Source organism: Hippoglossus hippoglossus, chromosome 24, assembly GCF_009819705.1.
Source record: "Hippoglossus hippoglossus isolate fHipHip1 chromosome 24, fHipHip1.pri, whole genome shotgun sequence".
Taxonomy (NCBI): Eukaryota; Metazoa; Chordata; class Actinopteri; order Pleuronectiformes; family Pleuronectidae; genus Hippoglossus; species Hippoglossus hippoglossus.
Window position 1 is genome coordinate 8,099,746 of NC_047174.1, and position 23,867 is coordinate 8,123,612.

Here is a 23,867-nt window from a genome sequence, read left to right on the forward strand (position 1 = left end):
CAGCAGAGTCCTCTTTGTGTCACAGAGATGGATATTGAGGTGAGCACTGAAACTCTTCTCCTGTACCAGCAATTCAAAGAGCTCCAGAATTTGATTTAGCAGAATCTCTTACTGATCCTAGCTCACTTGCTTCTAGAATTATAGCATCATCTGCCACCAGTTCTGCAAGGTACAGCAGAAAATGTACCTTGTGCCGTTATGGTCTGATTCTTCGATTTACTGCACTGTTGAGTTTAGTTGTTCAGGTGATTACTTTGAATATGTTAATAAACTGAAAGAATAACACTTGGTTGTGTGTTACTATTTAACTCCACCCAGGCAACACTTTAAAAGTTTCATCAAGCAAAGAATTCCTTGTTGTCAGTTTGCTTTTATGTCACAGTGTCAGTGGTCATAGATTCCTTTGATGTCTTAGACTGTTGCAAAGGTGAAAGATTTATAAGATCTGAAGAAAAACAAGAGAGGGTTTCTTGACCTGACCTGAACAATATCTATTAGTCTGATTATTATTATTAACCAAAAGAGAATTCATTGTTCGCCCTCTCTCTATTGTTATTATTATTATTAATATATATTAATTTATATTTCTGTAAATACATATAAACCTAAAAGGAGAATCTTCCCATCCCTCACCGTGGCAACAAGTGAAGACTCCCAGCCCCCAGACCACTCCCCTCGATGCTGTGGCTCCGTCGCTAGGCAACGGGTAAACTTTTGGCAAGCGCACCTGCGGGAGGGAGGCGACTGAGACGTCCTCGTGTCTTCAGGAGTTCACAACAACAACAACAAGAGCCATGTCCAAGTCTCAGGCGAAGAAGAAGGAGTCCTCCCCCAGCAAAGCGTCTCTAGCCGACCGGCAAGCGTCGTGAGTTTTAAGCTAACGTCAGCAAGCGGTGCTAATTGAGAGAGAGCATCCGTGGTTAGCATTAGCGTTAGCCTAGCATGCCATGAAAGTTAAGTGTCAGCAGGGAAGAGGACACCAACATGAGCTGGTGTCCATCATGAGAGACACAGAGTCTCTGCTAATCAGCTGCTAAATGTTGACAGGAGCTCAGAGTACAGACAGTGAATTGTGTGTGTGTGTGTGTGTGTGTGTGTGTGTGATGGTTTCAGATCCGGGTCCCTGGTCAACACCTCCTCAGAGAGCCTGGGGGGTGCGTGGAGGTGCAGGTTCCCCGTGTGGCCCGAGTGGAGCGATGCGGAAGTCAACAAGGAGAAGTGGGACTCCAGTAAAGGAGCCGAGGATGACAAAAAGAGCAGCAAGAGTTCCAATGCTGTAAATCAAATTTCCCCAAGTCCACTTTCACTTCTCGTTCTTTTGGTCGTGTCTTTGTTGGTTTAAAATCACATTTGCTTTTTGTCTGCAGCCATTTTTTGAAGATCCCGAGGGAAAGATTCCTCCATCCCTGAAAGTGCACTGCTGGAAACGGCCCACAGAGTTTATAGTGGACAAGGTAACCTTCACGCTTCCATAAAACCTATATGGTTTCTAATGGAACATGCAAAATGACGTGTGCTGATTGGCAACGCTGAGCCACAGCGAGATGACAGTTTAACAATAAACATGGTGCAGTTGCACTGTGTCTCCTGCAGTTAAAACATTTTAGGATTAAAATGATTTCATGGCAGTTGACGGGAAATAGATTTATTGTACTTTTAATGTACAAGGAGGTTTTGTCCTTACCCCCCTGCACGTTTGTTTGTTCCTCTTTAACATTGCAAGACAGGTCATTTGTTTCTAGGAATGCATGGACCTTGAATTTATTGGTTCTGTAGTGCTCTAAAATTACATGATGAACTTAATAGTATGCATTCATCCGCTAAGGCCCGACAGTCCCCTAATGAAACCACATTTAAATTCACTAGATACAGATTTTATTTTCACCAAATTGCAGTCACTCCTAAATCTTGAAAAACACACTATCTTGCATTGTTAAAGATGTGTGAAAAAAGACATTTGGATTCTCCTCCTGATCTTGATCCACGCCAAAATGAAAGAGGTCAGGGGTCATGTCCCACGCCTTCACAAAATTTCATGGGAATTGGTCGTGTGGTTTTTGTGTCATCCTGCTAATTAACTAACTAACTAACAAACGGACAAAAACGTAACCGCTTTGGCAGAGTTTAAAATACAGATATCCTAATCCTTCAGTTTCTCAAGTGCTGCTATTTCTCTATGTCTTTTATCGCTATACATTTAATACATTTGGGATTTTGGGTAAATCGTCAGAGAAAATGACCAGTTTCAGCACGATATTTACATCCTTATGCTTTCACTTGTCTATTTTACCATTTTGTAGACTAGACGGATTAATAGATGCCATGATCTTGTATTGACTTGAAGATTAATCTCCTAATCAGAGATATTAACAGGTTAATAAAGTAACTGATCTTATGGTTGCAACCTTGACATATATCAACAAAATGCATTTGCCCTGCCACGTAGTGTGAAGTGTAGTTAAAGAAATCTGCTCTTTAGTCACCTCCAGTCAAATTGTAATTGCATCAGTCCCCTTTTCTGTTACCCAGCTCTCACTGCAGTATTTAGCAATTACTGGAAGCTTCCTGCTCTTTGAATTAGTCCTTGCCAGGTCACACGCTGCCTTTTCACTCAGGATGTGAAAAAGCATTTTATTAATTTCATACAAGATGAACACGGGCTAATCACAAAAGCAATCAGCTGTGCCGGAGCAGGCAACAGCTCCTCTGTGATACTTCCTCTAAAACCGACTTAATCGTTCTGTATTTCCAAACCCGGTGTTTCTATTTAAACAGGTGACGTGTGATTTGTTTTTGATTCTGATATGTACAAATGCTAGAACATACTCTAAGGATGTGCTCTCTCTTTAAGACTCCCACCGTTGTTGAAAGTCAAAGGACGTTTGACCTCCTCTCCAACAACGATCATCTGATTTGCAGTGAGGTTAGTTTTCAACTTTTCTCCTTCTCTAATGAAGATCTCACTAATTCCGATGTCAGCCTGGGTGACGTTTGACTGACAGAAATGAATTAGACCGGGGCGATGCAGTGCCCTATTGATCAAGTGAATGATAGATGAGATAATTGATGTTTCAGCCAATAGATTTAAAGATCGGTTTGGAGTTAATAGACCGGTGATTACTTTTGTTTTCCCTTCTCCCCTCCCTGGTCAAGCTGATGAGGTGGATCATCAGTGAAATCTGTATCGTTTGGACGCTGTGTGGCAACAAATTTAGAGAAGAGGAGCGTTGGAAACCTTGGGAGCACATCTACTCGCTGTGTAAGGTGGTGAAAGGTCATATGCCACTCTACAACAGCTTTGGGAAATACTTGGTCAAGCTCTACTGGATGGTAAGACAGACGCATGCATATAAAAGAAAATATGTTTATTTTCTTAATTCAAGGTCTATATATTATTTATATATTTTTCATATAGTTATTCATAATGACATTTGTGGTTTAACGAGAATATAAGCCTCAATTACATCCCTTTGTCAGGAGGGTTTGTTAAGGACATCTTGGGATGAGGAATCATCCGCCCATGCACCGGAATGTAATTTTTATCTCTAATATTGGTATCATCATCATCAGCTGTCAAAAATCGATATCAGTCGGGCTCGAGCAAACACCCGTTCACACATAGTCTGATGAGAAAATGGAAAGAAATGGTCCAAAACAAATCTTACACCCTTGCAGAGGAAGCTGTTGTGTCACAATGCCTCTTTGTTAATCACACTTCTGTTCTGACTTGAGGCAACGGATCTCATAAAATTGCGTTTGTATTGTGCAGCGGACCCCTCAGGATGCAGCTGATCACAGGGGAATGGGGTGGGTGGGGGGGGAGCTTTATCCAGTCAGAGCTCAAATCAATCAGTCACACTGCTGTGCCCAATGTGGCCGGGCTTCATCCATTTCCTGATGAATAGATATGACTTAACAGGAGTTAGCAGCTTCGCGGAGACTGTGACTCAAGTTGGATATTGATGTCCAGTCAGTCTATGAGAGCAGCGTCAACCCTGGGAGGGCTTCACACATCACAGTGACATTTATATCACTTATTAGTGTGTACACATTTCACAGATTTCTGGTTCTAAACAAAGATCGTCTTTCCACTGAGATAAAGCTTGAAGTTGCCGGCCTGTGAGTTTCTGGATGTGTGTTGTGTGCCGCTCGGGGTAGAGGACACAGCATCTTTGTGACAATCTCGGGGGGAACGTCTTCCCTGCGCAACCATTTGGGTCAGCGAGACAGTGAAAAAGACACAGCTAAAAATGGTGTTCTGTAACACTATGACTCTTGCCTTGACAAACAGGCATGACACGGTTGTAGGCAGCAGTTCCCGTGCCAACCAGAGCACACTAACAGATGGTTGTTGAGATGCCGTTCAGCACCCAGCCCCCAACCCTCGTTCCCGTTTCCTCGCCTGTTTTGCTTATAGGCTTCTCCATTCCTCCCCTGCCAGTCTCATCCTTTGTGGTTCTTCACCTATCTTCTATTTTTTTTTTGTTTTAACATTGCCTCCTTTACGCCGCTGTGAATATCCATCCCTTCCTCATTTTGTCACCCCGTCTCTCCCATCCTGCAACTGTCTATCTGTCTCTGCATTCCTCCCTTTCCTTCTTTCTCCAACTTGCCCTTTCGCACTTTATTTTATCCCATCTGCGAACGCATCAAGCTCTTCCTCGGGGCGATGGTTTGACAAGAAAGTGGATGAGGAGGAAAGAAAGGGAGTGTGACGACCCGCACTCGATAAAGGATTGCATTGCTTGTGCCAGTGCTCTCATGGATAATAGGCAGAACACCTGTGAGCAGTCAGTCAGATTCTCACCTGCTTTTGCTGCATTTTCTCCCGTCAGTGTGAAACTCCACCAGACGGCCGGTAGACAAACCACACCGCAGACACTAACAAGCTCTGACACCACACAAGATGCAAAGCTGCAAGCACAAGGAGGCTAATGCTTGGGGAAATATGGAATAGAAATACGAGCCATAGATCAGAGATTTTGTGGGTTGTTACGCAACCTTTTGTGGAAAAATCCACCTGCAGGGTTTACTGTGATAATCTGACATGTGTAGGGGCCGGTAATTTGTTCCTCTTATTACCTTTTTAAATGCAGTCTTCTTCCCATCACAACAAACTCTTACATGAAATTGCTATTTCTGTCCAAAACATTTAAGTCATTTCACTATTTATTGCAAATGTTTATTGAATTACATTTGTCAGAACGGACTCTGTTTCTCAGGGAGCTCACGTGGAATCTGAGCAGCGAGGAGAATTCTGCTGGGAGAAATAATTTCAAATATCATTTCAGTCCAGACTCGGAGAAGCCTGTTGAAATTAGATCCGCACAGAAGGAGGAGTTTAGGGCGGTGGAAGGATCTGCCTCACCAGGCAGTGTGGCTATGAAGATTTGAGCAGAATAAGTGATTTGTGAAAGGATTATAAGTATAGTTAGTACACTTGTATGAATGGGACTGGACGTTACCGGTCAGCTGATGGCCAGACAACGGCTGGATGACAAAGAGCGTGGATGAAACTACTGATAGCTGATCAGCTGATGCAAGTGTTACTCCACTGCTCTGCTTTGACTAAATGCTTCATTCTTGCTTTAGAGGCTCAGTTTTGCAAGTGAGAATGCACAGCAGCTTTAATTTCAATCTATGAATGCACGTAGCACAAAGCTGCATTGCATTTATTTAATGATATTACAAATATGGTGTCAGATAATCCTTCTTTTTAAGCTGTGTCAACATGGACAATTTGGAAACACAACTATCCATATGTGGCACTCAAGGGGATATTAAAAACATTAGAGGTTGCCTCTTTGCTTTACTTAAGGGTCAATAAGGCATCAATTAGTTCTATGGTATCATCTCTCAGTAAATCTATGCACCGTTTTTGTTCCCCTTGGACAGAGCCATGTGTCTCGAATAAACATATTTCCCAAGATGCTGAACTTTTACATCAAGTACTGTTGTAAAATGAATAATGACTAATTTAAAGAGATAAACTAACATCTATTTGAGCCGTACCCATTGTTTTTACCACATCACCCTGTCCTCCCTCCTTACTTTCAGGGTAGTTGGAGGAAGATAGCAGTTGATGACTGCATGCCATTTGATGAAGAAAACAACCTCCTCCTCCCCGCCTCCACCTGTCAGGCAGAGCTGTGGCCGATGCTGTTGGCCAAGGCTCTCATTAAAGTGGCCAACTCCAAGTCAGTTACTCTACATTCTAACTCTGTACACATTTCATCACTGCCGCAAATAGTTGGGACACAGTTATTATAGTCTTAAAGTAAGAGGGTTTAAGAGCATGCTCAACCTAAATCCAAGTATATGCCCACTATACAGCCTCCTAATAACTGTAAAAAATGAATTACACACATGCATAGTAGCCTTTTGTACTAAATCTGTAAACCAAACCTCCTTAAGCAAAGTAGTATACACGGTTGTCCAGCTTTAAATTCCCGGTTTTAATACAAAGATTTTTTTGACCTTCTTTGATCAAGTACATTAATGTATTCAAAATCGCAAAAAATGTTTAATGCTGAAATGTTTGTAAAAAGGCATTTAAAATATATTTGTGGAAGCAAAGTGAAGGAATGAAATCCAAGCTCACACTCCTACACATGAACCCCCCCCCCCCCCACAGCGCCTTTTGCTGACTTGGCCAAACTTTCGACTCACCTAATCTCTGCCCTGGGCCGAGTTGAATTTGGTGACCGACAGCCAGTGTGCACGTCTGTGATGGGGCAACATGGCGTGTGTAAAGGTGGCTGTTCCAGTGTCCGTGGAAAGGCGAAGCATAAATGTTTCATTCGGGACAGGAAACAAAGGAGCCTCTCTCCTGATGAATCATTAATGAGCCTTTGTGAAAGTTCTTTGTACTGAACTAGGCCCCAACTTTGTCCAGGTGTCTGCCTCTTCAGAGAAGCACTAGTGGGTTTTTTTTCCAATAAGGCCAAATTCGGGGGGCTCCTTCACGTTGGTGCTGAGCAGCTTTTTTTTGTAGTGGTCATGGACTGTGACATTACTGATAAAGTTTTATTGATTTCACTTCCTCGGGTGTCATGACTGGGGATCGGACAGGTTGACCGCAGGATCCCAAGAGGAGCAATTAGAGCAGCTGCAGCCAGACGGCTTCGACTGGAAATTGGATTTGAAGGAACCACACTTACACTCCTCAAAACCAGTTATAGAGATAACTGAGATTTTCCCACATAGTGCAAATTTCAAGATGTAGAACATAGTAAAACAAAAAAAGATTTGTCAAACGCTACACTGTTTATTTAATATTTTTTGGGGTTGTTCTTGCTATGATGCCAATTACTAGTTTGAGAGTCAGTTTAAAAATTCCATTGATTCTGTATCTTTGACTTTTCAGGATAAAATGTAATCACAATTTGTTTTAAATGACACAGTTCAGAGTCCATTCCCTTCATCGTTCCTAAACATGTTGTTAATAAAGAGAGAAAACACACAATCCTTCACGATTGTGGACACTAAGCATATTATCGATACACCATGTTAAAACTATGTCCTCAAAGGTTCTAAATGAAGCTGTTTACGTGCTGCTATCGGTGAATTGAGTTGAGTGTGTAGTTTGTTGCATTTTCTTTTCCTTTTTTGTTGTTCTAATCATTTTCTCATGCTTCTGTTTACAGTGTAGTGTCAGAGGGGGAGATGGGCGAGTTCACCTTCATCAACGCCCTCACCGGCTGGATCCCCGAAATCAGGCCTTTACAGTAAGATCCTCTCCATCTTGTTCATCTTATGTTATTTGTCCTAGAAATTACACATATGTGTCCCTCTTCATTGGTTTTTTTATAGGGTGTTCACCTTTTTCCCTTTGGCTTTTAATTTCTCCTGAGTGGGTGTTATAGCTTATCACAATAAAGGCCGTTGCACTAAACTGACTCACGATTAGGTACCTTTTTGTACTCTGCAGCAAAATCCTACTGAGAAGTGTATTTGTCTACAGCAGTTTGGGAAATGACTAAAATGGAAACAAGGAGATGTGTAATAAAGGGGGAGGAGAGACCCTGAGCGGTGGAGAATCTCAGCTTGTCAGTGATGGAACTTTAATGGGGCAACAGTGTTTTGCAGTGGAAACGCTGAATGTTATTCTCTGTAGCTCAGCAGGTTAGCTGCTGTTAGTGAGTCGCCTGGGGGAATCTCTCAACACGTACAGGCATTCAGCATGACTGTGTTTGTGTGACACATGGGTATGCAGTACTACGTGAACACACCCATGCAGATGGTTTTATTTATATCATCTACTACCGTAATACGAAAAAAAAAACAATTCTAGCTCTGCTTTCTGCTCATGATTTGGTTTGTAAATGTATGTTTGTTGTATTATTGTAATCACTAATGGCAGCCGGTTGGTATGAGAAACCAGGGGATGTTTAATATTCAGGCTGACACACAGCAGCTATTATTGTAATGCAGAAAAACAGTCAGCATTGTGCTGTAATAGCCGCTGTTTGTACCATTCACAACTCCTGAGTTAACAAAATGCAAGACCTCATTTTTTGGGGTTGTGTAATTTTGGAGATCAACCCACCCTTGGAGGCTGCTGAACAAAAAAAGGGAAGTACATTGTGTAATTCGGATTTTTAACCGGTGGGCAGCAGAAAATAGCCGCCAGTGATGGGCTCTGCAGACTCTAACCACAGAGGGACTTGCACGTGTCCTCACATGACTTGTCAGACTAAAATCAGTAAATGGCTCCTTTTGAAATGAAAGCTCAAGTGGTGTCCTTCAAGTAGGGTTACACAACTCCCCACCGTGCACCTAGCTTATCACACATAAAGATGATGCTCCCTGTGTCGCTGCCCATATCTAGCAAGATAAGGAGGCAACTGACACAAACCATTTTTTACTTCACTGGTTTCATTTCTGTGGGACGTGTTGGAGAAGATTGTACCGTGTGCTTTATTTTCAAGAGAGGGAGAAATGCTGATGTAAATGGTGCAGCACATTGTATCGGAAATGAAGAGACATTTCAGGAACAGGGACAATCACTGCAATGGGATTGAGACAGACTGCAGAAGCAGTGCTCTTCATCCAATACAAGAGCTGTCGTGGTGTTACAAGTGCTGTGTGCTAAACAATAGACACGAGAGCTTGTCTGCTCATACAACAGTTGAATTTTTATATTTGACAAAGTAGAATTCACTAACAAAACATCCACATAAAGATGCTGTGACTTGCAATTTCACAAATCTTTGTGGAATTTAATAACTGCAACCTGCAATCATATTCTCTTTAACCTCCTCTCAGATCTTTGTACCTTGGAAAAACCTGGGATTTCTTACTGGATACCATTCCTGTATTTTCACACCCGATTGAGAATTTGCCAGAAGACACGAAGTCTCAGACTTCAGATTCAGTTTCAGGGAGATGTTCCAGCATGAACAGAACCAGGAGGCAGATTTCAGATCGAGAAAACGGTAAAGGTCCAGACTGTGCCACAGTCAGTCACCCACACACACACACACACACAGGCACAGCTGGATTTCCATGCACCTGCAAACATTCATCTCAATTACACACTCTACTTCCGCATGTAATTGAGTGAGTCAATCAAATCAATCATCCATTAAATCCTGATCATCTGTACGCACAGAATACTTGTATTGCTTAATGTATCAATTCATCGTTTATACATAAACATACACGTATATTCTGTATAAAGGGGTGAGTATATTTTGTGTGTATCTGTAGCCTACTATCTTTTGTATATGTGTATGCGGATGTACAGTGTACAATCTCTGCATTTCTCCCTCTGCATCCATAATTCAAATAGTATAGAGCGTGACAATGAATATTTAATTGTCCCACAGAACCGCGCATTGATCAATGATTGCAGTTTGTTACAGCAGTAATATCCCTTAAACCACTACAACATTCAAAGTATTACTGTGGTGATTAACTTCAGCACAGGCCTTAAGTCTCCATCACGCCACGTCGTAAAAAATAGCTACATTTCTGAGCTGTGCCGTCGTTCAGACAGCGCTCTGCTGCCTCTTTCCTGTCATTTCAAGCATCACTTCCTGTTTTCCCAAGCTCATGTATTATGAAGCGCAGGAAGGGTTAATGCGTGTATGGTGGACTATAAATAAACCAGCAGAGGGAGCAGTGGCAGGGTGAATTATTTGGTGTTCCCGCAGGGCAGAAGAGCCTCCCGAGGTAAGTGTGGTTATGGAGGCAGGGAGGTAGATGCTTTATTGAAGTGGTAAAATTAGAATTAGTTGAAATAGAGATTTGAATTAACATCATCATGCTTATCATACATGGCAAAGTACACAATGTATGTAATTTAGTTCAAAGTGAGGCAAATTGTTGTCTTTTTGAATAATTAATTGATATTTTATTAGAAAATACATGCTTCTCTCATCCCCCCCCCATCTGCTCTATGTCTCTCACATGTTTACAGTAAATAAGCATGCACAAAGTAGTAGTATGTCACAAAGCATTTATTTTTTCAGGAAAATTCTTCCACACTATACCTAGTATATACCAATCACTTTCTCTTCTACCATTACCATGCTCACTGTTGTATTCTATTGAAATGCATATATGGAAATGCATAAATCACAACGCAGTGTGAAAACCTCTTCTCTGTTCAATTCTTAATGTGTAGCCTTTATATTAGTATGGCAGTGCTCCCATCTCTCTGCACCGCGGCCCTTCAAATTGATTTTCCGTGTCTCCTGGCCCATGTGTTCCTCATGCCACATACTCTATGATGCACTATAGGGGGCAGGGCCATCCATAGATAACCTAGATATTCTCTTGTTGCCTCATTCATACCTGAAAAGGCGAGTGGTGCTTTCAAATCTTAAGGGATTCACTTGAAATTGATTAGACTGTTGCTGTTGATTCAGAGTGTCTCTAAAATCCAATATCAGTCATACCTCTGTGCCTGTGTAGCTGTGTGTCTGCGCTGTTTGCATTTTCTAACAGGGTTTACCTATCTGTGCTTTTGTTAGTAACATTACCTGATAATATAACTGTTTTCTTTTTGTTTGTTTTTCAGGTTGCCCTGATGTTGTGTTGTGTGTCAGCCAATATGCTTTTCAGCCACATAACGACCCCCTTAGGTTTGGACAAATGGTTCGTCTTCTCACTCTTCCTCCGATCTGGAACACCACACTTGCTGTTTTCACGGACGCAGATGTGTCACTGTTTTGTGACACATCTGCGTCCGTGAAAACTGTAGATTGCAGTTAGGTTTTCAATACAGATTTGGAAGCAGCACAGATCCACATTATTATGCAAATGCTGCGTAGTCTTGCATAAGCATTTCAAAGAGAGAACAACATCAACTTTGACTCTTATTGAGCTAAGCAATGAAGATGGAAAATTTATTATCATTTTTGTGTTAACCTGTATGTCCCCAAATATATAAAAACACAGACCAATGTTTAAATTATTCAGTTTTATTGAATTAACTATGATTTCATCATTGAAGTCCTAAAAAATATTGAGTTTCAATACTTTAAAAAAAATACCTACTCAGACACCTCTGTTATTTAGCACAGCAATGTGAAAATGCACTGAAGACCCATGGTGGCGGTGGGTGGTGGGGTTGAAACATAACAGCGCTTGTGATCTGGGGGCATGTTGTGTTCTATTTGGATGGTTTCCCTCAACAGGCTTCCCTTGTTCCATTATTTACACCCACGCTAGACCTAATTGGTGGACAGTTTCTTGACCTCGACACTGATTTTGGATCAGATCTGAGCTGATTCACCTGTAGAATTGGTTACAGGTGACAAGTGAATCTCAGTGTAGGGGGAATAGCTTTTAAATTGCCATTTTTCAACATTTAGCTGTGCATGTGCATTTATGTCTGTGTATTTGTGTCTTTCCGGCATCGCAGGCTAATTCCTCCGAGGTCCTGCGTCAGTACAATCTCTCCTTGCTGTACAGCCACATCGCCCTGTTGACCAGAACCCGTTCGTGCCAGCTGGAGGTGCCACCCCAGCCGCTACCGGTACCGCGATGGAAACTCGTCCGCCCGCACAAGGAGTATGTCATCACAGCTGAACCGCGGAGTGAGTGAGAGAGGAAATAAAAAACTGTTTGGAGAAAAAGAGGTGATGAAGGGGAAACCAGGAGGAGGATGCAGGGGAGGAAATCAAACAAATAGAAAAGCACAAATTATGTGGTGGAGTGTAGGTGAGTGTCATAAATAAACATGACTAGAAAGGAAGGTGAGAGTAAATGCGGGAGATTTTGGAATCTACAGTTAAGAGGGCATCCAGTACCACATGTAGAAATGAAAATGGGAGGAGGATAGGTGTATTTCTGTATCGTAAATAGCTGCTGGTTCCTGCATATCTGACATCAGCTGATCTCTTGGAGTGAAAAACAGAAAATGCAGTAAAAAGAGTTGGAGTGTGAAAAAGCAGCGCTGGCATGATGCATGAGGATTTATTTTTTCATTTCTCTTTTTGCAGAGCCTCCTTTGCTAAAACCAGAGCAGTTCATTGAGGTTGCCAGTCCTTTTCTCTCCCACGGCTTGAAGGGCAGCGTTGGCTCGATCCCAGAATCGTGCGTACACCGAGATGATCTAAAACTGAGAAATTAAACTGCTTTTCTGTTCTACTGCACGTTTAGCCATTAGGTATCCTGTGCTCTGACCCCACCTGTGGAGGAATGATAGCCAGAAAACGGCTTCTCCTTTTTCTACCTCCACCAGGGCTATGACTCGCGTCACAGCTCACAGCATTGTTATGGTAGAAATGGTGTTCCGGTGTCATTTAACGTCTAGCATGTGGCACATATGACTCATTTGTAAATGATATAGTGTATTGCTGCTATATATGTTTCCATGAGATGAGGTGCGTGTATGGCATGATGACGATGACACGGTATGATGCATGTACTGTATGTGCACACGGCATGAATCTGTGTCTTTGTGTGTCAGAGAGGGTGCTCAGAGGATGCGTTCCCATGGATCCCCTCTGGTGTGCATTGCTGAGAGAGAGGAGACTGACTTCCGAGACGGCCTTGAGGCTGATGTAGCTGAACACACCCCTAACCCACCAAGCAACTATGACAACATAACGGTACAAAGAATCCCTGTCTGCTGGACAAGAATTCATTTATTCATCTACAACGTGTTACAGAGAATTTTGTCGTTTAACATAGGACCTTAATTAATTTTGTTTACCCCTAGCCATTTCCATAGTACCACCATTTCCCCCAAAAATATGATAGTAGAAGCTGTCTGTAAAATAGTATTGCCTCTTCTTGTTATTTTCAGGCTTAATATTTTTTCATACGCCCCTCTGTCTACCCTGCAAGTGTGCAGTTGAAAGCACATCACAGTAGCTGTGTGTGTCACTGAAAACAAGGCTGCCATCCCCCAGTCTCAAAGTCACTTTTGTTGTCTCCCAGCCAGGCCACCACTGACCAGGGGCACATCTGCACTAAAGAGAGAGCCAGTGACGGCAGGGAGATGGGGTGGGGTGGGGTGCTGGGGATCAGAGCAGCAGCGGATAGACACAGAGACGAGGATAGAAACAAAGACAGAGGAATAAAGCGGGGGGGAGGGGGGGGGGGGGGGGGGTGGGGGGGGGAGGGAGGTCAACTGTACTGAATAAGAAAGGAGGGGGACTAAAAAAAATGGAAAGAAAATGACAGTTGGACAGGGAGAGATGAGACATGGGAAAATGGGAATCTCTGGTGTGTGGTGGCGGTGAACGGGGCGCGTGGGTTTCATACAGGGAGAGGTCGTGTACTGCACTGATGAAAAAAGGAGTGCAATTAGATGGTGAGCCATCAGTGTCTGCATCTCCTGGGGGGTTCATTATTACACTTCACTCCTAGCATACAGAGGGAAAAAATTGAGTTCATATTAATCGCCCTCTTGTGTAACTGTGTGACCAGTTATAGAGCGGTTAGGCCAGGGCAATATGGCCAAGCTAATTTGATGTGTCGCTTATTGCGTGTGCACGTGCACTCGTGTGGATCGGTTTGTGTATGTGGGCCACATTTAAACCGCACATGTGTTACCACTCCGCGATGGTGCGTCACATGCCGAGGGGACTGTACGTCAAGTGAGTCTTTGCTGTCTTGACCCCCCCCCCCCCCTCCGTTTATGTCAGTGCTGGACAACAGACTCAACCTCTGTGCCTCGCTCAGAGAAATGAAAAAGGTGGTGTCACATGATCTCGCTTATACCCTCAGTGGTCAACTCACTCAACTATAATGTGGGTTAAAGCATTGGACCCTGCAGTAGGAGTGAGCAGTTTGAACCTCTGGTATGCTGGGAATGTGGTTAATCACTAAAGCCCCTCAAATGGTTTGTTCACTTATGCCAGATAAACATTTCATCGAGTTTGTTCTTGTGGCTGTCAATTGTGAACAGACACACATATATTTTTCATGCATATATTAGGGTACACTTTATGTGAAAATGTGAAATATGGAGAATCCTCGGAGTGGAAAGACTTAACTCTGGCTGTGTAGAAAAGCCCCTGCTTTAATTCAATGATTTCTGGACCCAAGTGCTGACGAACACACAAAGGCTGGTAGTTACACTGAAAACAGTTTTAATTAAAGAGGCATACAAGCAGTCGGCTTGTATGCAGACAGGAGAAAATTACTCAGGATCTCCAAACTCTGGTAATCCAACAAGTTGGGACATAAAATATAAAGGGGAAAACTTGAGAACAATGAAGGAAACTAAACGGTCAAACTGATGAGTGAAGGGGATACGCAGAGATTGGAAAACTCTACTGAGGGGAAGTCAAAGTTACAGAGGTGTCACAAAAACACAACAATACAAGACGCACATGGAAAGTAGTGCCTAAAATAAAACAGGAAATTGAAACATTCAGGCAGTTCAGGCATAAATTCACTAAAGGGGCAGATTGGTGACGGCCCCATAAAAAGTGGGATTAATGAAATGTGGCCTCTCAACCCATGACTGTGATTGGATCCCAGAAAAAAAAAAACGTCCTCCTCCTCCTCCTGAAAGCAGCAGCTTAAAATCTCTGGAGTCTTGTGTGTAAGAGCGATCAGTCTGTGTCTTCTCACTGTACAGCAGGTAGAACTAGCAATGGAATAGAATTGCACGCTGTGGGCGGACGTGACAAACCATGCCTTGGAGCTTAGTGCAAGGTTTTCTGCACTCTGGTGAACACACACCGTACGTATTGTGTTGCAGGAAAGTGTCTATACTGGTGGAGAGGAGGTCAAGTGTGCCTCCCAATCACTGTGCCTCTTCCCGTCTGGGTCTCTGGGTACTTAGTCAAATAAGTGGTGACTCACACGTACACACACACACACACACAGACTCACCCTGACTCATCTGAGAGTCTTGGCAGGGGTTACTTTGAAGTTACACGGCACAAAGCCATGGTTTTTTATTCAGAGCTGAGTAAACTGTTGGACACTCGTCAGGATTTTTCCTCGAGGGAGCATTGTTAGAAAAACGTAAAACGTCTAGGAGGGCCCCAAAGAAAGTTCAGCTTGTTGATGCAGGTGCTCGAAAATACAGCTTCGTTATCAAAGCAGCATTAATCCAGACCACATCGCGTCCAGCCTTACTCTGACAGAACTATATGGTATTTGAGGGATTTGATAATGAGCTCTATTTCTGTATTATGGCAGGCAGACAAGCATGGAATCAGAGCTGTTGAATAATTCCCCCTCTAAGAGAAATAGCATGCGTAAGATCATAATAACTCCTCATCTGTCACTGGCGGTGGAAGTTAATCAGAGCTGGTGATCCCTGGTCGTGGTTTTAGCAGAGGAGGAGGAGGAGCAGCCCCTGTCACATTAACCCGTGTCTCGTGGCCTGTGGTGTTCGGCAAAGAATGGCGCGACACCACAGCTGGTGTGGAATCACTCGAGGGTGGAGGGATATCTCTGGCACTGTTGCTCAGTAACTCACTTTTTATGCCTCTCTCTCTCTCTCTCTCTCTGTCCCTCTAGGTTATTGCAGAGGACAGGGAGAAGGACGATGATGACATCTCTACTGGTAAAAGCTGTTCCTTTGCAAAGCTGGGCCCATCATTCATGTTTAAAGCAATCTGTACCATATCTTTACACAAGATCGCCTTAGCCCAGGTCAAATATTTGCCTAACCGGAATTGGCGTACGCTCATTGAATGTAGTGGAGTACTGAAGGATCGGTGGACTTGAACAGCATCTGTGCAGCGTAGTCCAACTAATTTGATGAGAAGAATTTGCCTCTCTCCTCCACTCCCTCCATCTCCGTCTCTCTCCATGAGTCCATCGGTTGGCCAAGACGCTTTGAAGACGACGGGACTGAAATTATGCGTTATGACAACCGGCCAATTCCCTGCCTTCTCCCTGCCCCCGTTTAGTTGCTTAGTAACACCTGCAGTTTGAGTGAGCAGACCACCATTGCTCAGCAGCAGAGACGCTGGCCCTCACTGCCTCAGCTTTCTGATCAGACTCTCACTTTGAGTCGAGCTCGGGGGCAGAGCAAATGTTTGTGTGTGCGTGTGTGTGTGTGTTTTGGGTGGAGTGTGTGTCTGTGTGCATATGTCTATGCCTCTGCTCTGCATGCATTGAGATGGGTGGGAGTCGGTGAGTGGGAGTATGGATGTGCATGTGCGCTTACACTATGCCATTATGTGGGAGTGTGGCCAATTCTACTCACTGTGTTTAAGATAATGATTTGAGTCTAGGATAACTTGCTATGAGTCACAAGAGGAAAGGCATTTTGTTACTCACAGCATTTTGAGGTGGAGGATTTCACTGGCAATTTCAACATCAATTTTCTATTGAAAAGCACCAGTCGATTCGCATTCTTCTCAGCGTGATAAGGACATGTTTGAGTTGCTGCACATTTGTATTAGCAGTGCTGAATAATTTGAAATACCTATTTATTTTTAATCCGACTCCAGAGGAACCCATAACTGGAACAGAGGAGCCTGTAACTGAAGAAGTCTTAGTTCCTGTCCTCCCCCTCTTACAGAAGATCTGGATGGACCTTGATGACTTTGCGGAATGCTTTCAGTGAGAGACACACACACAGACACAAATCTGCACCTGCACACTGAAATCATGCTGTGTCAATAGGTAAAGCAACACAATAGTCATGAAAATAGATGAAAAAATAATGTGGTCAATATTAATAATAGCTTTTATTGCCTAAGCGTAAAAATAACCTGCATTTATTTGTGTTTTTTTCTTCCAGGAATCTGTTTGTGTTCCATAAACCTCACCTGTACTCTCGTCACGTCCACAAATGTCATTTTAAGGTACAGCACGTGTCACAAAACAACCCAGTGATTAATTTCTTCCTGTGCTGATACTCTCTTAGCTTTCCATTTATTGAAAGTGTTTTGCCACAATATTGTTTGCATTTGACATGTTGCCGTTAACTTGACTCTTGTCTGCAGAGCAACGTCGTGCCCAAAAGTGCAACCGGTAGCAACTGCTCGGTGTCGTCGTCACAGTCTCTCACCACCGGATGCCCCTCTGTGACATTGGATTTTGCAAACCCAGAAGTACAAACATGCAAACACACAAAAACACACACAGGCGTTATGCTATGTGGGATTCAAGCTCACCTTTATAACTTCAAGGGTTTTTGTCGAACTACTACAGTATGTCCAAGGTCAAGAATGAGCCTTCATGATATTTTCGTGTTTTGGCATAAAGTATATGAACCTAATAATTCAGTGGAAGCAACAACTGTCATCTCAAAGTGAAAGTGTCCATCTGTATGTGTTAGTACTGATCCTGGACTCTACCTCTTCTCTCGTCTCTCTTGTTCTGCACCTACAGCATCTTTGTACCCTGACTTGTCTTTATCTGTCTTACTCATTGGCCGAAGAAAAAATTCTTCCGCTAGATTTTTCAAACTTAGCCTCTCATATGTAGGCGCCTCCTCAATGATTATTTAGCTCACTTGGCTCCTTTCTATCTCCTCTTATCTCCCCTTCTTTCCATTTCTTTTCCCTTCCTTTGTAAATTCCACCAGATTCACTTTTACTGATACAAAGTCACCTTTTATCCATCATCCCTCGCTCTCGTGTCTCTCTCCCCCTTGTCCCCCTCTCTCTCCTTATCTCTTTTTATATATATAAATAAGTGTGTGTGTGTGTGTGTGTGTGTGTGTGTGTGTGTGTGTGTGTGTGTGTGTGTGTGTGTGTGTGTGTGTGTGTGTGTGTGTGTGTGTGTGTGTGTGTGTGTTTCCAACCTAGTGTCCAGAGGTGAGAGGCACTCACTACCTGTGTGTGGACAGCATGCAACCTTCCCAGATCCTCATAAGCTTCTCAGTTCTGCTTCTCTGGGGACTTACAGCTGAGGAGAGTAAGGATTTATCTACACTTGCATACACACACACATGCACGCACAAAGATAGAGATACTCAAATACAAAGGGATTGTCTGATAGTCCATAAAGAGCTTCACTCAAGTCTTCAACAGCGAGTCTTACAAATCAATATTCATAAAACCAGTATAATTAATTAACATGATCTACTGTGTTTGTCACATTTGATTATAGTATGTGATCAATAACACATTTTCACGTCCCTCTGCAACACTGCTTAGAAAAGGAAATATCAGCAACGGGTAGATCTGGAGTTCTCATCGCCCAGCCACACTCCTGGAAGAGTGCACAGTCTCAGCTGCCTGTTCTCACCATCAAAACCACCTCGTCCAAGGCAGCCGTGCTTGACTTACCTCCAGGGTAGGACTCCATTGATTCTTTACTAATCTGTGATTTAGATTTTTTTTTTTTTCATCAAGATCCCCGTTGCCTATATGTTACAAGCCATTTTATATATTATACTTGCACAATTACATTTTAAAGTAATCATTTGGCATCATTTGCAAATGCAGTACTAATAAATACTCAATATCTTATCTCCTTAATATATCCAAACCAAATGTTATCCTTTCTCTAATTGCCACACTCGCAAATACACCTCAGCACCCTTGAGAACATCCTATGAAAGAAATGAATGTAAAAGCATTTCACTGCTGCTGTGGACTTTGCAGCTATGCAGAGATCTAGTTAAGGCTCATGAAGTTAAAGTTAGCAGCGGCGATCTGCCTCCCTCGGATGCTCTAAAAAGCAGTAAAACGCATCTGTCCTAGTCTCTATTAATGGGTGCTACTTGGCCTAGAAGCGGAGGGCCTAGTTTCTGGGGTCAGGTGCAGGTATGCAGCAGTGCAATTACCACTGAGCCATAATCACACACATAGCACTCAACTTATCGTGCCCATATGCCCCATAGAACACTCAGAGAGATAATGGCTGATATGGCCATTCTGTTGGGGAGCAATCATTTTGTAAACACCTCTACACTTCATGTGCCTTTGTGAGACCATCTCTACCTCTTATGACTATTTGAACCTACTGCTCTGTCCTGTGAACTGTTTTTTTGTCACTGCTATAATGCCCCTTCCTTCTCTATTTGTCTCTCCTTCCTTTATTCTGTCTTTTCTTCCTGTACTCTTCACCTTTTTTTCTCTCTCTCTCATCCCTTTCCCCTTTGTATGCCGTCCTTTTCTACTACACTTGCTCTGCTTCAGTGCTCATCCATCTAGCTAGACTAGCGATGGCTGAATTATGTAAAGCTAATGGGGGCCAAGCAAGTGGGGGTTTCACTCTCTCATGTCCGTCCAGGCCTTGTGAACTGGGCTTGGCACTTGGCGTGGAGGACATTAGGCTGCAGCTCCTCTGACTGTTTGACCCGCTCACCATAACGTGACAGAAAATTCCATTATTTAGACTAGAAAGGGATTAGATTCAGTGGAATGCATTTTCGATCTGAGTGCACTGTTACTGTTACCGCAGATTGAGCCACAGGGTGGTGGGTAAAGGGAAGCCTTCATCTTATCACTAATTTCTTGTATTTCTAACAGCGTAACACTTAAACTACTGGTTGAAGTGCCTTCGACAAAGAATTACAATTAGACTTTATGTTTCTTTAGAGGATAACACACACAGAGAAGGTTTGAAAACAGTTTCTTGAGTAATTAATGTGCAGTGAACCTAAATCACTTGTGTGCTTGTTTTTAAAATGCTCCATTTCCTCTCGGTCCCCTGTAGGCGTCATGTGTTGTCCTTCCACACTAAGGCAGCACTGGGCTACCATGTCCACCTGTGCGGCAATACGCCGTTCATCTTTGGGGATGAAGAAACCGTGATGTCACATCTTACCAAGGTGACCAGGCCCTGTAGTCATCAGTTGACAGAGATAGTGATTCAATTAGAGGCTGACGACAAGAGGCAGTTAATCTTTATATATTTTCAAACTCTGGACAAATCTGTGGATGCAATTTTCAGCTTAAAAGTTCACCACAGTTAAAAGAAACATTCCATAATTTATATCTTGTTTATTTCTGTCTAAGCTCTCAAACCTATTAAAATGTATATTTTGCTGTCTTAATCTAGATGTGTGTTAAACCAAGGAATTTGCATTTATTTTTATTTATTAGATATACAGGTGTGTGTTCATAGATATGAAAAAAAACACAGAATAGACTGCTTAATCACTGCATTGTGAAACATACAGAACAAAAGAAACAAAACCAAAGAGACTTTCTTTTGTCCCAGTATTTGTTTTCCTGAATGTATAATTGAATTTCTTTCAGGTTCAAATTTATGTGGCTGCTTTTATCATCCAGCACATTTTACAGGCTTGTAGCAAATTTCCTTTAAACCTCCCTGACGTGTTCCACCAGCGTAATTCAATGAAATATTCTGCTGTTGCGGGCCTGCTGCTTCGCTCTTCCATTTCATTTGCATCCCATTTCATTTGCAGCAGTAAATAAAGATATAAAATAGATGCTTCACCACTGCCTTCCATCCTTAAACAGGAAAGTGCTCGTTTCACCGATCTGGGTACGTCCCTCTTGCGAGCCCTGGCCAGAGTGGTGACGTCCTTCGGTAATAGGCACAAGCGGTCGGATCCAGGAAGAGCCCTACAGGAGACTCATCAGCCGCTAAACATCAACACCCCCCTGGCAAAATGGGAGCACCAAAAGGTAGCTTGCTAATGGTGCCTCACAGTTGTACTTGGGGAATTCCTCACACTACTTTATATCTTGGTAATTAATTGACAATCTACAACCATATAAATACATGTTGGGTATTTTAGGCCCAGGTAGATAAATCACATCAAAACACAGCATATACTGTAGCATCAAAGTGTGTGTGTGTGTGTGTGTGTGTGTGTGTGTGTGTGTGTGTGTGTGTGTGTGTGTGTGTGTGTGTGTGTGTGTGTGTGTGTGTGTGTGTGTGTGTGTGTGTGTGTGTGTGTGTGTGTGTGTGTGTGTGTGTGTGTTTCAGGTGTTTAACTCTGCAGTTTACCACATGCTGTGTGAGGCTCTGGGCAGGAAGCTGGTTGCAGAGGAGCGGTTTGCTGTCATGGCCCTCACCGCTGACCCTTACCTCTTTAACCATGGCTGCATAGAGGACTCCCCTGAATGTAGGTGCCCTTTATGGGTTGAGGAATTCTAGATGTTGCCTATTTCTGTTCATTTGTGAGTATATTTTCGAAACCATGTAATTTGTCACAGCAGTTTTTGCAAGTTGTGCCAATGTTTAAATAAATATGCAACTGCACTCATCATTCCCCACTTATAATGAATGTAACTGCTTAATGTATCAGGTCACCAAGGGGCATGTAAATCCCATTTATTGTGTGTTGAAATAAGTGAATCGACTGAAAGGGACCTTTTTATTTATTTATTGTGTTTTACCGCTATTACATTGCTGTTTAGTAGATGCAGAGTCAAAGCCTCCAGAAAACTGGAGAGACAGGCAGCCCTCGATCCAGGAGGTCAAAGCAGCCACTGTTCTGCAAGCCCGATTCAGAGGACACTTGGTGCGAGAAATCCTCAAAGCCACAAAGCCTGGTAAACTATTTAACTATATGATCAGATTTCAATCTTACCTTTCATCTGAATAGTTCATCTGTTCTTCTTTAGTGCATTGTCTGATGTGTGGCTGTCACATCAGCAGGTTAAATGAGCTAAATTAATGTAGAAAAATAATAACAATGTCTGTGTTTTATATGAAGATTATTATTAGTATTATCCACACACACACACACACACACACACACACACACACACACACACACACACACACACACACACAAAACACCTTCTGCTTCTTACATTCACTGTTTGATTTAGCCTGATGGCATTTATTGAGCCTCTGAGCAGAGGCACAAATATGTATTGATGAGACTGCCACTCTCACTAATACACCCTGACAGATGAGGGGTGGCCACAGAGGGGATACACACATGTAGGAAACACAGACACGCACACAAACACGCACACACACACACACACACACACACACACACACACACACACACACACACACACACACACACACACACACACACACAAACACACAAACAACAGCCATATCTCTCAATAGTGACAGCAAGTGAAAGATTAAGAAAAGGAGACAAGACAACACTGGGCGGTCTGTAGGAAAGATTGAGAGAATAAATACAGGAACAGCAGCTTTTTCTCTCAATTTATTTATCCGTCTTACTTTGGAATCATGTTTTCTTTTTAATTCTTGTACTTGCACCTTGTTGAATCCAGTGGAGACGCTGGACGTCACACACTGCCCAGACATTGTCTATTTTTTGCCGGGGCTTGAAGCGATCTACGCCTTCTCCAGGCACAACAGATGACACTGACGCCCCCTCTGAATAACTCGCACATATGGAGCATTTGCATAAAACGGTGCTGTTCTATAGCATGTATATCGGCTTTTGCCTTATTTTCATAGCCAGAAAATGTGGTTCAAAGATACCAGATATCCCAAAGATCCACATCATTACAGAGCCCGTCTGCTTGTGTCGCTGGTTATGCAGCATTAGTAGGAGTGCACACACGCACAGGAGAAATAGCTTGACTTGTATGAAACAGACCTGTTCTAGTTAAGTTCTCTCTAATTTTATTCATTCACTTGTCAGAGCACTTTGTACTTTCAGAGTGCCACTTAGGGAAACGGCAGAAACACCAATCATGTTTTAAAAACTCTCTCAGCCTGCACTTTTAAAAAAGCTTTTATTTAAAGGAAAGTAAGAACTCAACTTATTAACTCCGAAAGTCAAATTCGCTGTTCAACCAGCATCTCGATATATCTTTCTTCCTCCTCGCTATTCTAGTCTTATTGTTCTTCTTCCCCTCTTTTCTTTCTACCTCTCTCCCTTTCTGTCTGTCGCCTCTTTAAAGTTGTCATCTTGTCGTCATAAAAATGATAGGAGATCTCATCTCTCTAACGCTTGCCTTGGCCATTCCAATGGCTGTGTCAATTTTGGAAAGTGGCCATTTGAAAGGAGAAAGCTGAGGGAGAGGAGGGAGGGCGTTTCAGGGGGAGGATATGAGGACACCTATGCCACATGTCGGATGTGAAAACATTTATCTTTCAGCTGTCCCTTCAGAGCGGTCCTCTCAGTTATATGCAAACACACACATGCACACCCATAAACACATCGTACGAAGATCATTTATCAAAGCTTCATTCCTGTCACAGCGGTAACATGTCTTTTGGGATGAGTGTGAATAATCCCCTTTCGCCTCTCACTGAATTAGACAAAAATGCATTTTGCTCGTCAGTGAAAGAGAATTTCCAACCTGCGTTGAACAAATCGGAGTCCATCCAGGTGTAAATGACTTCCCTGAAATGTTCGTCTTTAATTGTTTGTGTGTGTGTGTGTGTGTGTGTGTATGTATGCTTTTGTCATTCAGGCACGAAGGAGAACCTCAGTGCTGCAAAGATCCTTTCAGGCATGTGGACGAAGGTTAAGACACATCCAGAAGAAAATGCGGTATTTCTGCTACGGTACGTGAAACATGCATATCGTAAAAAAAGGCATGATTGGAATGACTCTGATGAGT

The 23,867-nt window shown here is 42.8% G+C and overlaps 1 protein-coding gene across 1 annotated transcript in view; it reads left to right on the top strand.

Moving 5' to 3' along the window:
• The first annotated feature begins 728 nt into the window (after positions 1–728).
• Positions 729–23,867, top strand: part of adgb (androglobin) — a 34,912-nt gene continuing 11,773 nt past the window's right edge. Inside the window, exons 1-23 of the mRNA XM_034579263.1 lie at positions 729–852; positions 1,116–1,276; positions 1,368–1,454; positions 2,852–2,923; positions 3,154–3,330; positions 6,058–6,197; positions 7,647–7,727; positions 9,268–9,437; positions 11,027–11,103; positions 11,873–12,047; positions 12,453–12,546; positions 12,923–13,064; positions 15,940–15,985; positions 16,881–16,992; positions 17,174–17,237; positions 17,379–17,486; positions 18,186–18,294; positions 18,537–18,675; positions 20,044–20,158; positions 20,814–20,981; positions 21,286–21,424; positions 21,723–21,854; positions 23,718–23,811. Of these exons, the coding sequence (XP_034435154.1) occupies positions 795–852; positions 1,116–1,276; positions 1,368–1,454; positions 2,852–2,923; positions 3,154–3,330; positions 6,058–6,197; positions 7,647–7,727; positions 9,268–9,437; positions 11,027–11,103; positions 11,873–12,047; positions 12,453–12,546; positions 12,923–13,064; positions 15,940–15,985; positions 16,881–16,992; positions 17,174–17,237; positions 17,379–17,486; positions 18,186–18,294; positions 18,537–18,675; positions 20,044–20,158; positions 20,814–20,981; positions 21,286–21,424; positions 21,723–21,854; positions 23,718–23,811 (2,660 nt within the window). The 5' untranslated portion in view covers positions 729–794. The remainder of the gene's footprint in view (positions 853–1,115; positions 1,277–1,367; positions 1,455–2,851; positions 2,924–3,153; positions 3,331–6,057; positions 6,198–7,646; positions 7,728–9,267; positions 9,438–11,026; positions 11,104–11,872; positions 12,048–12,452; positions 12,547–12,922; positions 13,065–15,939; positions 15,986–16,880; positions 16,993–17,173; positions 17,238–17,378; positions 17,487–18,185; positions 18,295–18,536; positions 18,676–20,043; positions 20,159–20,813; positions 20,982–21,285; positions 21,425–21,722; positions 21,855–23,717; positions 23,812–23,867) is intronic.